Genomic DNA, 16,426 nt, shown 5'->3' with positions numbered 1-16,426 from the left:
TTCCCCAGATCTCAATCCGATCGAGCATCTCTGGGATGTGCGGGAAAAACAAGTCAGGTCCATGGTGGCCCCACCCTGCAACTTACGAGACTTAACCCCTTCCCGACATTTGACATATCCATACACCAAAGTCAAGTAGGGGAAGTATGGAACGGGCTCACGGAGTGAATCCGCTCCATACGATGCCGGTGTCGGCTGAATGTTACAGCCGACACTTCAGAGTAACAAGCGGGATCGCGCTGGAGCGTGATCCCGCTTGTTTAACTCATTAAATGCTGTGGTCAATAATAACCGCAGCATTTAAATCGTTAGAAAGAGGGGGGCGACCCCCTCTAACAGCTGATCGCGCTCCCCGCAATCAAATCGAGGGGTGGCGATGGTTGCTATGGCTGCCTGGGGGCCTAATGAAGGCCCCCAGGTCCGCCATATTTGTGCTCCTATTAAGCCCTCTGTTTCCATGAATAAGTATGGAAATCTTTCACCCGCCAGGGATTAATAAAACCAAAAAACTCATTTAGCTCTTGCAGACACCAAATTATTGCATTTCAGCTTAAGTCTTGTTATAATTACTGATTGAACTTCTTATATATATTACATGAGCATATATATATATATATATATATATATATAATTGACAAAATTAACAATGGGCGGGGATGGTCCGTGAGGTTTGATAAAGGCAATCTTTATTTTCCATGCAGATCGAGAGTTGCACTGGGAACGCGAGTCCAAACCTCAATCTGAAGACTCATACTGGTACCGTGCCCCATCAGCAGAGGTGGAGTTGACCTCCTATGTGCTCCTGGCTCTCCTTTCTGGTCCAACTCAAGACTTGGTCAAAGCTTCTCAGATTGTGAACTGGCTGAGCAAGCAACAGAATCCGTATGGAGGATTCTCTTCCACTCAGGTACAGAAGTCACTTTATTAGCATTACGTCAAGAATACTTAAAGAAGTTGTCCATTTATTTATTTATAGAATATGAAATCATAACATTTTCTAATATAAGTATATTTAAAATTATGATCACGTACTTTTTTGCATACCAGTGCAGTTGACCCGTCTCTGCACTGTAGAATACTGTAGACCACAGATCAGTCTTGTGTTATTCATCCATGGGCTAATTGAATAGGACAACATATGGCGTCAGTGTGATTATTATTATCGTTATTGGAACAAATACTTCACCGTCCGTATATTTTCTTCTATAACATGGACCTAGGTAATGTATAAAGTGTCTGCCTGTCAATAGGTGATTATGTCATTTTGTTAATAAAGTTGACTGTTAAAAAAAACACACACTAGACATAGAGGGGAAAGGGAGAAGTATGCTTGAGCTGCTACTACACAGACACTGGCAGACATAACGCCGAGATGCTGCTGTAGGTAGAAATACTTTATAACTTCTGCTTCAACTGTTATATACCCGGGCAGTGATCAGTGACCACCAGGAATCACATGACATGTGGTGGGTGTCACATGACTGATGCTGTCTTCAGTCCATTCAGTTAGCCCATGGATGCATTACACAGGAATAATTGTTGTTAGAAGAAACATACGTGAGAAGAATTTGAAATACATGTATATTACAAAACTATATGATTTTCAATTCTATGAATAAATAAGTGGAAAAAAGTCATAACTGGAAAATACCTTTAAGCAATGTTATAATATAGTAAAATGGAAGGCTTACATGACACTGGTTACAAACCATTTTTTTCACAATTATACAAAAGTTTTCATCGTTATCATTATGTTTTACTGTGACACAGTTATCATAAAGAGTCCGTGTTGTGGTGCAAATCCCAGTAAAGTTTTTGTATCATAATTGTTAATGTCAGACAGATAATATTCCTATAATGATCCTTGTAAGTAAAACTTACACAGATACAATGCATTCACGAGAATACATTTTAGCAATTTAACACAATCGGAGAGATTTATTACTACTGGTCAACTTTACATTTCCGCCCACTTTGTCCAACACAGTCACATGTGCTAAAATAAATTGCACAAGTGTAGAAATAAGGCATTCAGACTGAACGCCATGATTTGCAAATTAGCCAGAAGATTGACATAAAAATATTGATAAATCTGCTCCCCTACGCAGGAATGTAAGCGGTATAAGGTTACATAACGCTTTAATAATGGAGCTCTATACATTTCAACTTGTTTTACATGGACAAACTTTTTGCCAGTCAGACATTAAAGAAATATATAGTAGCTACTCACCTGATGTCAAATTAATATCCCTTATTTCTCTACAGGACACGGTGGTGGCACTTCAGGCTTTGGCCAAGTATGCAGAGGCCACGTTCAGTGACAAAGGGGATGTGACTGTGACTGTAACTTCCAAAAAAGATTTTATGAAGCAGTTCCACGTAAATAACAATAACCGACTTCTTCTGCAAAGTACATCATTACCTTCTATACCGGGAGAATATACGTTGAGGTCTTCAGGGAGTGGTTGTGTCTATGTACAAGTAAGTTGGGTTTTTGTCTCATCCTTCATCTTTGGTCTACCATCTACAGTCCATTTATCTGAACTACATTTCCTACTCTGACAGACAATCCTGAGATACAACGTTCCGCCACCTAAACGAGAAGAAACATTTGCCATCAACGTGGAGACTCCATCAAGTGAATGTGCAGAAGATTCATTGGCAAAGCTGGAGATCAAAATCACAGCTCAGTGGGTGTCTTCTCCTGTCTTATAAATTTTTATGCTTTGTCATGCATTCTATATTTTAATGTTTTTCAACGCATGTTTCAATTTGCCATGATGTCATCAATAACCTTTGAGTTGCTTTCTGTTGTTTTTACTCTGTAGATATACGGGTTCTCGGGAAAAATCCAACATGGTCGTTATAGATGTAAAAATGCTGTCTGGATACATTCCAATGAAGAGCACAGTGAGAAAAGTAAATTACGTTTTCATACTCCTCATTGTCAGTTACCAGAGTATAAGTATTAACTTTCCAAAGACTGTTCTTTCCAAAATAATGCTGACCATACGCATTAGATCGCTATTGGCCGGATGATCATTCAGCTAACAGTGAACATACTCAACTCCCCCATAAACATGCCCAACTGGATTGATGGAGCATGCATGTTTATTTCAATGGGGAAATAAGCTGTCACATACATCTCCATCTCTGGCACCACTTATCTCCTGAGGGAGCTAAGGATTGAGTATGTTAAAAACCAATATGGCTGATTCTTCTTTCCTTAAACAACAGATATCAAGGGACAGCCAGCTGCCCTCCCATACACATTAGACCATTGGTTGATCCTGTTGAAGCTGGTGGGCTCTGCCAACATATATCTAATATGTATGGCCTGTTTTATACAACGCCAGTCTCCAGTGATATCATAACTAGAAATGGATCAATCACCAGGTCAGAGTTTTGCAGTAAATCAGAGCGATTCACATTTTAGAAAATCTCGAAGAACCAAATTTTAAAAAATTCACTCATCTCTAATCATAATCTGAACTTATATCTGATTTTATTTTTTTCACAGTTGGAGAAAGAGAAATTGATAAAGAGAAGTGATATCCAGACTGATATGGTGACCCTGTATCTGGAAGAGGTTAGATCCCAGATATGCCATTCACTATAGAAGCCAGTTGATCAGTATTGATAAGACTTGCCTATGTTATAATAACGGTAACTTAGTTATCACAATGACTTTCTCGCCTTCTTATGGTCCACCATGTTCACATCTGCATCTTTTTCCTTGTAGCTGGGAAAAGATTCTGTCACTCTTTCATTCTTTATTGAACAAGATAGTAAAGTCAAGGACCTGAAACCAGCCATAGTGAAAATCTACGATTACTATGAGACCGGTAAGATCTTCCTACTGTGTTTATAAACAGCCTGTAAAAAAAGTTACTTAGTGGTCAAGTTTTTATGTCAGCACAGGGTTACACTGCGGCTACGTAGAGGACAGTTGGGGATCTTCAATATGGCAGCATTCGAGTAATTCAAACTTTAGGGAGATGTGGAGCTACATGTGACCAAAAGTAGAATTTACATTTTTTGCCAGGACACGCTCGGGCGACTCATACAGTTTAGGGGTATCAGACCCTCCCTGCTTCTCCCCATAGTAAAAATCTGACACAATTAACTCACCATGTCATTGGTACAGGCAAGTTGGAGGAGATGCCCCCGGAGCAAAGACACATCAAGTACGGTACTTCACGCGTTAGACCCTCTTCATCCCCCTATTTCTCACTTAAGATGGCACCATCATCATGAAGGCTGAGAGAGTAGAAAAAACTCAACCACTCTGCAAGCCACATTGATTCTGCTCTTAAAGAGGCTCTGTCACCAGATTTTGCAACCCCTATCTGCTATTGCAGCAGATAGGCGCTGCAATGTAGATTACAGTACCGTTTTTATTTTTAAAAAACGAGCATTTTTGGCCAAGTTATGACCATTTTTGTAGTTATGCAAATGAGGCTTGCAAAAGTCCAAGTGGGTGTGTTTAAAAGTAAAAGTCCAAGTGGGCGTGTATTATGTGCGTACATCGGGGCGTTTTTAATACTTTTACTAGCTGGGCGCTCTGAAGAGAAGTATCATCCACTTCTCTTCAGAACGCCCAGCTTCTGGCAGTGCAGACACAGCGTGTTCTCGAGAGATCACGCTGTGACGTCACTCACAGGTCCTGCATCGTGTCAGACGAGCGAGGACACCGGCACCAGAGGCTACAGTTGATTCTGCAGCAGCATCGGCGTTTGCAGGTAAGATCGACTTACCTGCAAACGCTGATGCTGCTGCAGAATCAACTGTAGCCTCTGGTGCCGATGTGGCCGACATGATGCAGGACCTGTGAGTGACGTCACAGATCTGCACTGTCAGAAGCTGGGCGTTCTGAAGAGAAGTGGATGATACTTCTCTTCAGAGCGCCCAGCTAGTAAAAGTATTAAAAACGCCCCAATGTACGCACATAATACACAGCCAGTTGTACTTTTACTTTAAACACACCCACTTGGACTTTTGCAAGCCTCATTTGCATAAATACAAAAATGGTCATAACTTGGCCAAAAATGCTCGTTTTTTAAAAATAAAAACGTTACTGTAATCTACATTGCAGCGCCTATCTGCTGCAATAGCAGATAGGGGTTGCAAAATCTGGTGACAGAGCCTCTTTAAGCCACATGTGGCTTATCAGATACAGATTGTGGACTGCTGGTCTAGACTATTTATTAAAATATTTTGTGCCAATAATTTGCACATTTTGTACCAAACGTAACACTCTTATCTGGCTATTAATTTCTAACATTATAATATGTATAAAACATTTTCTGTATGTAGAACTATAAGAGTCTTTTTTGTCCTATCCCTGAGTTATAGCACCTACTCTTGCCAGTCCCCGCCGTGCACTCTTTTATGCATTGATATTTGTGATACAAGAAGTCATAGGAGACTCAGAAAGTGCTCACTAAAGATCTTACCAGAGTTTGTGGGACAGGGACTGGCTGATACAGGGACTATAACACAAGAATAGGCTAAAAAAGGTAATCAACTCTACGTTAGAGCCAGACCTGTTCTTAAAGTTTTATCTAAATAGGAGGTCCAGTCCAGTTATGGCTCCAGGCTGCCAGAATTGTAGTATTTAATCCTATGGCTGGGTAAAGGAAAGCATTATGCTGGCACTATTTGTGAGGGGGTGGGCAATCATTTATAGATGGACACTGCTGACACTGTTTGTGGGTTGGTACTCTACCGGCATGGTTTATGGGGTATATGCGGTTAATGGAGGCACTCTGGCTGTTGATCTGGGGTGTAGTCTGTATTTGGGACATACCATAAAGATAGTGCAAAAAAAAAAGAAAATGTAGAGGACAAAGAGCAAGAACAGAGGAGGCTAGGAAGTAGTATAATAGACTGGGGAACATGGATACAAACCTAAGCTGCAGACCAGCTTATAAGAGACTATAGGAAGGGGCAAGTCACAAAAAGATTACAAGATAATAGAGATGTGGGTCGCCATTGGAAATTCAAAAAGATCATGTACGTGTGTTAATGTTGAGTGTATGAGTGTCTCCTCTTGATCTCTGAGAAGTCCATGGAAGGAATTTTCTGAGATTTAATAATGATCGATTTTGTAGCCAAATTATTATGTTTTCAAACAATGAAGATCCTGTACTATGATCACTGGGCTACATTGTGCAATAATGCCCCTTATAAATTCTGATCATTCAATATGTGCTAAAACAAATCACTAGTTCTCGGTGCACACCGGCTGTGGGATATTCCACTGTAAGAACTTTAAATCTTTTTCCAGTCAAGTTACTGATTTTTAATACCTTCTTTCAGATGAATATGCAGTTACAGAATACAATTCCCCTTGCAGTGGATAATAGTTAAACCGAGGTAATAAAAAAAATATAAAATCATTATTTGCCTAAAAATTATGTGTACACTTTTGCAACCATTTTTTATTGCAGCAATGCATCTAAAATAAAAAATGACGCAACCTTGCAGATAGTCCTGATAAAAAATCTAACGTTTTGTGTATACAGCTCTTCTCCAGAGCGGTGTCTCCATGGTAACAAATATAAACAAACTCTGTGTACGCATGTCATATATTATTCCACTCCCTCTAATCTACAGACTGAAGAAGAGGGGCAGAAGGAAAAGTGGAACACATGACTGCACATAAGTTTAGAAGCTGTAGACACAAAAGGATAGGAGATTTTTAATCAAGTCTCAACTTTTTATTTTATATTCACTATTAATAATATTAAATTTGCTGGTAAAAGTGTGCAAAAGTGATTCTACCAATAACATACATTGCTGGCGTTCATTTTGTAGAATTCTTCACATTTTAATGTGTGTCCAGTTCAGTATTCAATATTCACAGTAGAGCTATTTTGTACAGGGAGTGCCTGATGTCACTTTTTTTGTGACTTGTGACTATAATGTTTCTTAATGAAAATTTATCTTTTCGAAAGACAATAAAGGTAAATAAGAAAATAAGAGTCATTTCAAGGGACGAGGTCCTCACCCTACTCTGTATAACAGGAGAACAGGGGTGACCTTAGAAGTGTGTGACCTGCACAGGACGCATCAGCTGCCACTGCTGGAGGAGTGACACAGAGGGCCTGGTACCCGAGGCTGTTGACAATCATGAATCTTAATATTAATAGTATAGCAGTATTTTTAAACATTGTATAACACTGTTATTAAATTACTTTATGTATGGAGCTGTGATTTAGTCACTCTCTGTTGGTATTATATGAGCGCTGTATGGTGGCATTTCCTATTTGGCACTGCCAACAGAATGTACTGCACAGGGCATCGTCCAAGGTATAGTCAGCACTGCAGAGGGGGTCTGGTCCTCCATGTCCTATTGTACCTATTTTCAAATACTTTTCATTTGAAAAATTCAAAAAAATTCCTCTATATGGTAAACATGAAAAAAATAATTTTGGGTTCTATATAAGAAGAGTGGCAGAATTTAGGATGTATGAATTACAATGTAACAATGTTGTGGAAAACTGTGATGTCCTGATGAGTAGAATTAACATGAGTAATAAGTCTTTGTTGGTTCCGTAAGATGAATCTCACTTCATTTACTTTTATTCCAGGAACGGGATCCAAAAATTCAAGATGATGAATCATTATAATGTGACTATTTACATGTATAATGACAACAGGTCTACAGGCTACAATGAAAAAGATCAATATCAGATACATTGTATGGAACCTAAATAAATAACAGTTATATGAAAGATGTAATATCACTGTCTTGTCTATAACCTACTTATTATTTTATAATTTTTCTATTATCAAAACTTCTTTCCATTTACATAATCTAAATTGCACAAGCACCATAGCGTCCTTCCCACCATATGTTATCTACATAAAGCCACAAATGACAGGAGGGGAAAAGGAGAACATTTCATAGGCACTGATCTCGGGAATGGTGATCGCCTGACCGCCATTATGCAAGGCGTGGTGACCAGCTGCATCCAGATGGAGATTGAATGGAAAGGTGGCTGCCCATGTGTGCATAAATGCTGTTTATAGCGGTTTTTAAGTCATATGCAGTGTTTCTAGGATATATAAATAACTTTTTTTTTTTGTTTGTTTCCCTGTGTCCTTGTCGGTGCTGCTGCTGGGTGACAGTCTGTAAGAAGAATTACTCTCCTTCTCCCTCTGGCAGCTGACAACATAATCCCTTCTTACTTCCCCTGCAGATAGGTAACATGGGATACATAGTGAAGAAATATACTGTATGGCATCCACCGTATACTCTCCCTTACAAACCAATGAAAAAATAATGAAATACAACAATAAAGGCTGAGTGGTCACGTGCAGGGTTCATATCAGCTGTCAGGATGCAGAGCTTTACAGTCATAATAAGCTAAGGAGGATTCTCCTCATATATACTGCCATGCTACTGCAGAATCTCTGCTCCTTTCCTGACAAGCAGGGCAGAAAGTTATTTCTAAAGGCTGCTCTGTGGTGAACAGAGAATCACTATGCAGAGATCTGGTACTGGGTAGAGTGACAGAGAATGCGTGTCCACCAGTACTCATCTCAGTAGGTGGACATGCACATTGCTATATACTTTGAACACTAGGTGGCTTCCAATGGTGGATCATCTTTGAGCGTTTTGGGCGTGAATTGCGGCAAAAACCGTGACAAAACGGCATTGTGTATATCCTGTAAAGGACCTGCAGACATAAAGGTCACATGACCTTATGTGTGCAGTATTTATTACTGATTAGAGACCTGCTGGTCACCGGAGGTCCTAGAACAGCAGCAAGAGAGAAGATCGTGAGGTGAGCTGCGAGGTGAGTATAAGGGGATCATGGATTTTTTTAAGGGGTCTGTGTTTAGGGGGTCTGTATTTAGCTGGTCTGAGTTCTGTATTTAGAGGGTCTGGTATAGGGTCTGTATTAGTTTAAGGGGTCTGTATTTAGGGGGTCTGGTCTGGGGTCTGTATATTTAGGGGGTTTGGTCTGGGGGTCTGTATTTAGGGGTCTGGTCTGGGGTCTGTATTTAGAAGGTCTGGGATCTATATTTAGGGGGTCTAGACTGGGGTCTGTATTCGTTTATGGGGTGTGTATTTAGGGGTCTCGTCTGGGGTCTGTATTAGTTAATGGGGTCTGTATTTAGGGGGCTGGTCTGGGGGTCTGTATTAGTTTAGGGAGTCATGTCTGGGGTCTGTATTTAGGGGTCTGATCTGGGGTCTATTAGTTTATTGGGTCTGTATTTAGGTGGACTGGTCTTTGGTCTGTATTATTTTAGGGGGTCTGGTCTGGGATCTGTAATAGTTTATTGAGTCAGGTCTGGTCTGGGGTCTATTAGTCGATGTGGTCTGTATTTAGGGGAACTGGTCTGGGGTCTGTATTAGTTTAGGGGGTCTGGTCTGGGGTCTGTGTTAGTTGGTCTTGGGTCTGTATTATTTTAGGGGGTCTGGTCTGGGGTCTGTATTAGTTTAGGGAGTCAGGTCTGGAGTCTGTATTTAGGGGTCTGGTCTGGGGTCTATTAGTTTATGGGGTCTGTATTTCGAGGGACTGGTCTGGGGTCTGTATTATTTTAGGGGCTCAGGTCTGGGGTCTGTATTTAGGGGTCTGTATTAGTTTATGGGGTCAGTATTTAGGGGGACTGGTCTGGGGTCTGTATTAGATTATGGGGTCTGGTCTGGGGTCTGTTGGTCTTGGGTCTGTATTATTTTAGGGGGTCTGGTGTGGGGTCTGTATTAGTTTAGGGAGTCAGGTCTGGAGTCTGTATTTAGGGGGTCTGGTCTGGGGTCTATTAGTTTATGGGGTCTGTATTTAGGGGGCCTGGTCTGGGGTCTGTATTAGTTCAGGGGGTCAGGTCTGGGGTCTGTATTTAGGGGTCTGACCTGGGGGTCTATTAGTTTGTGGGGTCTGTATTTAGAGGGACTGGTCTGGGGTCTGTATTAGTTTAGGGGGTCATGTCTGGGGTCTGTATTTAGGGGTCTTGTCCGAGGTCTGTATTTAGGGTGCTTGTTCTGGGGTCTGTATTTAGGGTGCTTTGTCTTGGGTCTGTATTTGTTTAGGGGACTGCAATAGTTTAGTATTCTAATATATTAGTCTGAGTAAAAGGGGTTATCCAGGCACATCGATAGGTCACCAGTATGAAAAAACAGTCCGTGCCCAGACAACCCCTTTAATGTATGGTTCTGGGCTTGGTGTCAGAATTTTTGTGTTTCTATAGAGGCTGAAAATGGCTGCAGAAGCGAGGGGCAAAGATGTCTCATCAGGAGAAGTCGCCATACCAGTCTGTGTCAGATGTAGAAGAAAAGAGAACGACTCCCATCAGAGAAGACGTCACTTGTGAGTCACTGGATCCGTAGAGGATCTGTCCGCTCTCCTGACATGTCTGTTGTGGGGAATCCTAATATTCCAGATAAAGTCTTTGCATACCCAGGACTAATAGACAAATGCGTGTTTCCATTTCCATTGTCAAGGGGATGTGTCCGTACACAGTGTGATACAGTCAGCAATGGTTGGAGACTGTCAGTATGTAGGGACAAAGCCCTTTGACTAGAGGAATCATAAAACTAATTTGTCAATGCTCTTACAGAAATATGGTATTCACTATAGACACAGCAGAGTGGCGGTGGGGAAGGGGGCCCCAAGTTTTGGAACAGCCCAGGGCCTATGGTCTACTTAATCCGCCACTATGTAAGTAAATCTCATAACTTTACTGGATCATTATTTTTAACAACATGTAAATGGAAAACATTGTTAATTGTCCTATGATCTATACAGTGAATATGATATTTAATGGTGGGACAACCTCTTTAAGGGCTAGTAGAGAGATTTTTGGATGAGAGTCGATCCAAAGAGTCTGGGAAGGCTGGGGAGTTTTAGGATCATTGTGAATGGTATCATTTAGAATAAAAATCACTAACTGCATCAGCTCTATGTTAAGGGCTGATAAGAAGAGGACTCTATAAAGATAGACCGCCTGCTCTGGTTTGTCATATGATACATAGGGTCATTGATGATAATAATAAAGTCACCATGAAGCAGCACATGGTCTTGAAGCATTTTCCTTATCAAATTGTAACATTGCCTGTGAGGTACACAAGCCCAAGAAATCTCCCCTTGACAGCTTAAAGTTTCGTCTGGGAATAAGCGAGGTGAGGGTTTTCTTGGTGGAGTATGACCCGGTGGAAAGAGTGAGATATTCGAGGATTGAAATACCTTAGCTCCACCATCTGAGTTGGAAAGGAGGTCTGTTGATCCATTTTAGGAGATGATGAGGGAAATTGGGAAATTCCCACTTATAGGCAATTTTGTGTTAACAGTAAATGTGGGTAGTCGATTGGAATTTTCTTATTCCATAATATAAACATGACATTGCAGTCTGTTTTTAATTATTCTATTCATCCACCTAAAAATAGTTACAGGATCATAAGTAAAAAGTTATCCCTTGTTAAGATATTGTTTAAAATTGTGCACATACCGGCAGTTGTCATTCATGGATACTGTATGTAATGTACCCACTTTATTATGCACTAGTTTTAATAAATCTTCCCCACTGTGTCACTGTCATCCAAAATATAGAAATCTCCGCAGAATCACCTGTCATCACTAACTCTGGGGCATTATATACTTAAGTCATAAGGCAGCCATCTTATATACATTATCTGGCTAGGAGTTTGTGGACACCTGACCATAACACCTTCTGCATGTGAGCTTGTTGGACAACCCAAACCATGGGCACTAATATGGAGTTAGGCTCCATTTTGCAGCTATGGCAACCTCCACTTTTCTGGGAAAGCTTTCCACAAGATTTTGGAGCGTGACTGTGAGAATTTCTGCCGATTCATCCAGAAGAACATTTGTGAGGTCAGACACTGATGTTGGAGGAGAGGGCCTGGCTCACAATCTGAGTTCTAGTTCATCCCAAAGGTGTTGATGGGGTTGAAGTCAAGGTTCTGTGCAGCCATTCAAGTTCCTCCACACCGAATGTGCACCACACGCTTCACCACTCGATGGCTCTGCTCTGTGAGTTTGCATGGTCGATCACTTTGTCATGAGCTGTTGTTACAGCAACGTCACACTAATAGAACTTACAAGGGACCGGGCCGATCTAGAAAATCTGAAATGTCACAGACTGACTTGTGGCAAAGGTGGAGTCCTATGACAATGCCATGTTTAAAGTTAAATGAGCTCTTCAGTATGACCCATACTACTAGCAATGCCTGTCTATGAAGATCGCATGGTGTTTGCAATAACACCTCCGTGGAGGTCAGCTATAACCTATTAAAGTGGAGGTGAACAACGGCAGGTGTTCAGTAGAGTTTGCTAGGGTCAGGCAATATTATAACTTTTCTGATAATAATGATATTAACATACTAGTCCTTCCCATATATTAATATATGAACTCATATATTATATAGATTCATTATACACAGAGTGATCTATTTAAGCATTTTTTTATTTTAATGTTGAAGATTATGGCTAATAGTTAATGAAAACCCAAAATTTAGTCTCTCAGAAAATTAGAATATTGGGTAAAAGTTGAAGATTGTAGACTCATGGTGTCATACTGTAATCAGCTAATCAACACAAAACACCTGCAAAGGTTTCCTAAGCCTTTAAATGGTCCAACAGTCTGGTTCAGTAGGCTACACAATCATGGGGAAGATGCTGATTTGACAGTTGTCCAGAAGACAGTCATTGACACCATCCACAAGAAGGGTAAACCACAAATGGACATTGTTAAAGAAGCCGGCTGTTCACAGAGTGCTGTATCCAAGCATATTAATGGAAAGTTGAGAGAAAGGAAAAAGTGTGGTAGAAAAAGGTGTACAAGCAACAGGGATAACCGCAGCCTTGAAAGGATTGTCGAGAAAAGGCCATTCAAGAATCTGGGGGAAATTCACAAGGAGTGGACTGCTGCTGGAGTCAGTGCTTCAAGAGCCACCACACACAGACGTATCCAGGACATGGGCTACAACTGTCGCACTCCTTAAAGATAACGTCAGAAGCGTCTTACCTGGGCTAAGGAGAATAAGGACTGGCCTGTTGCTCAGTAGTCCAAATTCCTGTTTTCAGATGAAAGTAAATTTTGCATTTCATTTGGAAATCAAGATCAAGTGGAGAGGCGTCAATCCAAGTTGCTTGCGGTCCAGTGTGAAGTTTCCACAGTCAGTGATGGTTTGGGGAGCCGTGTCATCTGCTGGTGTTGGTCCACTGTGTTAGTGCAGCCGTCTACCAGGAAATTTTAAAGCACTTCATGCTTCCCTCTGCTGACAAGCTTTATGGAGATGCTGATTTCATTTTCCAGCAGGACTTGGCACCTGCCCACACTGCCAAAAGTACCAATACCTGGTTTAATAACCACAGTATCACTGCGCTTGATTGGCCAGCAAACTCGCCTGCCCTAAACACCATAAAGAACATATGGGGTATTGTCAGGAGGAAGATGAGACACCAGACCCAACAATGCAGATGAGCTGAAGGCCGCTATCAAAGCAACCTGGGCTTCCATAACACCTCAGCAGTGCCACAGGCTGATCGCCTCCATGCCACGTCGCATTGATAACACCTCAGCAGTGCCACAGGCTGATCGCCTCCATGCCACGCCGCATTGATAACACCTCAGCAGTGCCACAGGCTGATCGCCTCCATGCCACGCCGCATTGATGACACCTCAGCAGTGCCACAGGCTGATGACCTCCATGCCACGCCGCATTGATAACACCTCAGCAGTGCCACAGGCTGATCACCTCCACGCCACGCCGCATTGATAACACCTCAGCAGTGCCACAGGCTGATCGCCTCCATGCCACGCCGCATTAATGACACCTCAGCAGTGCCACAGGCTGATGACCTCCATGCCACGCCGCATTGATAACACCTCAGCAGTGCCACAGGCTGATCGCCTCCACGCCACACCGCATTGATAACACCTCAGCAGTGCCACAGGCTGATCGTCTCCATGCCACGCCGCATTGATAAGACCTCAGCAGTGCCACAGGCTGATCGCCTCCATGCCACGCCGCATTGATGCAGTAATTCATGCAAAAGGAGCCCCGACCAAGTATTGAGTGCAGATACTGGAAATATTTTCAGTAGGCCAACATTTCGGTATTAAAAATTAGTTTTGAAATTGGGCTTATTTAATATTCTAATTTTCTGAGAGACTAAATTTGAGGTTTTTATTAACTGTTACCATAATCATCAACATTAAAAGAAAAAAATGCTGGGAATAGATCACTGTGTGTAATGAATCTGTAGAATATATGAGCTTCACTTTTTGAACTGAATTACTGAAATAAATTAACTTTTTGATGATATTCTAATTAATTGAGAAAGATTAGTATATATCACAGATTAATACCAGATTTCAAAGAGTATGCAGAATAATATTACAAAATGATACAAAATAATCTGTTCCCCATGGAGCTATTAAGGTGGTTCCACATGCAGCAGAGCTTTTACACTATAAACTTGGGCACAAATACATAGCAAATCCGCTGAATTCATTCTTCATGCCAAAATGTATTTCGACATGGGAAAATCCATGAGAATTCTACAACAGAATAGGCATTCAAAATCCACAGCATGCCCTATCATCCGCGCAGATTTTTTCTGTTTTTTTTAACCCTATCCACATGTATTATATTGTAAACGGTCGTGAATTTTCAGTACATAATCTGCAAAAAAAATCTGTCAAAATTCAACCACGTCTGAATGGGGATTTACTTTCCTCATTCTTAACAATGACAGCCCTAGTGTCCCTTTTAAAAAAGGCAATGTTCTCCTGTACAGATCACTTTTTTTTATGGAAGTTGATGCCTGGGCTGCACTAGACCTTTATGGTCTTTTTTTCTGTGATTTTTTTTAAATTGCCCACTGATGGGTTACCATGGAAAACAATGGGCCTGCAGATCTCCAGTGCTGGGGCATGCTGGTCACTTTAGCTAGAAGAGTACTATGTATGATACACATGCACTAATAGGACATATAACAAGGTGTTGGTGTAATGTTAAGGAGGACTTGGCAGCACTCTGTAAACTATATTTACTTTTCTTTGTAAATAGTGCCCAAAATTAGGCTCTCACATTCTCTTACGAGGGAACGATTTAGCTTGGGTATATGGCTCTATCTCGGGCAGACTGCCCTCCCTCTGACAGAAGCAGAGACCTAACCAAGGTAAAGCTTAGAGCCAAATATCTCCACTTTAGTCTTTTCCCTACTATACACACAGAGCCCTCTTTGGAGCTTTGCTGTACTGAGCTCTCTCTCTTAGTATGACAGATGTGTTGACCTTGACAATCCCTTTTAGACACTATTCACATCTGAAGTCGCTTTTTCTTTTTTATGTTCCATCATAGGATGTAAAAACATTAGCGCCGTTTCCGTCGCATGAAAAAACAGAAACCAACGGTGATGGACGGAACCCATAGACTTTAAAGGATTGCGTCGGGCTTTCGTCATATAATACTGAGCTGTTGTAAATGGTTGTATGCTGTAATACACAATAAACTGTAATGGATGCCAAGTTATACCACCTTTAATAAGAAAGGAGCTTAGATAGTTTCTCATACCAACATATTAGGCTGCTTTAAGGGGACCTGGCACCTCTTCTGACATGTCTGTTTTAGTAAATACTTGCATTTCCCATAAAATAACAATTCTGATGTACCTTTTATTAGAACTCTACATTGTGATATTCCTCTATTATTGCTTCCGGAAATAATTGTGTTATTCCTGCTAGAAAAATGTATGAATAAATTGACATCTGGGCGTTACCATTCCACTGGTCAAGGGTGTGTACAGATTCCGACCTTGTCCAATCAGTGCTGAGTGTGTAGGGACAAAGCCTATTGACAAGTGGACTGGCAAAATTTATTTATCAACTTATTTATACATTTCCAGGAGAAATAACAGAGGAATGGTACAATGCAGAGTTCTTAGGAAAGATGCTCCAGAATTGTTATTGGGATAAGCCTTTAGAACATACGAGACCAAGAGAAACTTTATAACATGTAAAAATATTAAATTAAAAGTCAAGGAAGAATCTTCATACCTAATTCACACACTACACTTGCATCTTCACTATGGTCACAATTGTGAATTCTCCATGGCCGGCGAGGACACTGCCACAGGACAGGCTCTGTGCCGATACAGTTCACATCATCCAGCAAAATGCTTCCACTGCCACGACCAAAGCGCGCCAATGCTGGAGCCTGCAGAGCGCGCCCACAGCCCAGCTGCCTGCACACCACCACAGCTGAGGACAGACCCCAAAGGTCATCACACACCGTTCCCCACGCACCCTGGTACGAAACTTCTAGACGTCCCTCACAGCGATGACTTCCATTTACAAGGCGCAAGTTGAGATTAATCTCTAAAGACATGAGAAGAAAAACATTTAATGAACCCTGAATTTGACTTTAGGAAATTTGCATCATGCATTC

General features: G+C 41.2%; 1 protein-coding gene across 1 annotated transcript in view; it reads left to right on the top strand.

Moving 5' to 3' along the window:
• The window catches only part of LOC142662932 (uncharacterized), a 130,310-nt gene extending 122,571 nt beyond the window's left edge, over positions 1-7,739 (top strand). The window contains exons 60-67 of the mRNA XM_075841226.1: positions 702-907; positions 2,266-2,481; positions 2,566-2,690; positions 2,829-2,919; positions 3,521-3,589; positions 3,743-3,845; positions 6,322-6,378; positions 7,596-7,739. Of these exons, the coding sequence (XP_075697341.1) occupies positions 702-907; positions 2,266-2,481; positions 2,566-2,690; positions 2,829-2,919; positions 3,521-3,589; positions 3,743-3,845; positions 6,322-6,365 (854 nt within the window). The 3' untranslated portion in view covers positions 6,366-6,378; positions 7,596-7,739. The remainder of the gene's footprint in view (positions 1-701; positions 908-2,265; positions 2,482-2,565; positions 2,691-2,828; positions 2,920-3,520; positions 3,590-3,742; positions 3,846-6,321; positions 6,379-7,595) is intronic.
• Positions 7,740-16,426: the final 8,687 nt, after the last annotated feature.

Source organism: Rhinoderma darwinii, chromosome 11 (assembly GCF_050947455.1).
Source record: "Rhinoderma darwinii isolate aRhiDar2 chromosome 11, aRhiDar2.hap1, whole genome shotgun sequence".
NCBI classification, from domain to species: Eukaryota; Metazoa; Chordata; class Amphibia; order Anura; family Rhinodermatidae; genus Rhinoderma; species Rhinoderma darwinii.
This window is presented reverse-complemented; position numbering and strand designations above follow the sequence as displayed.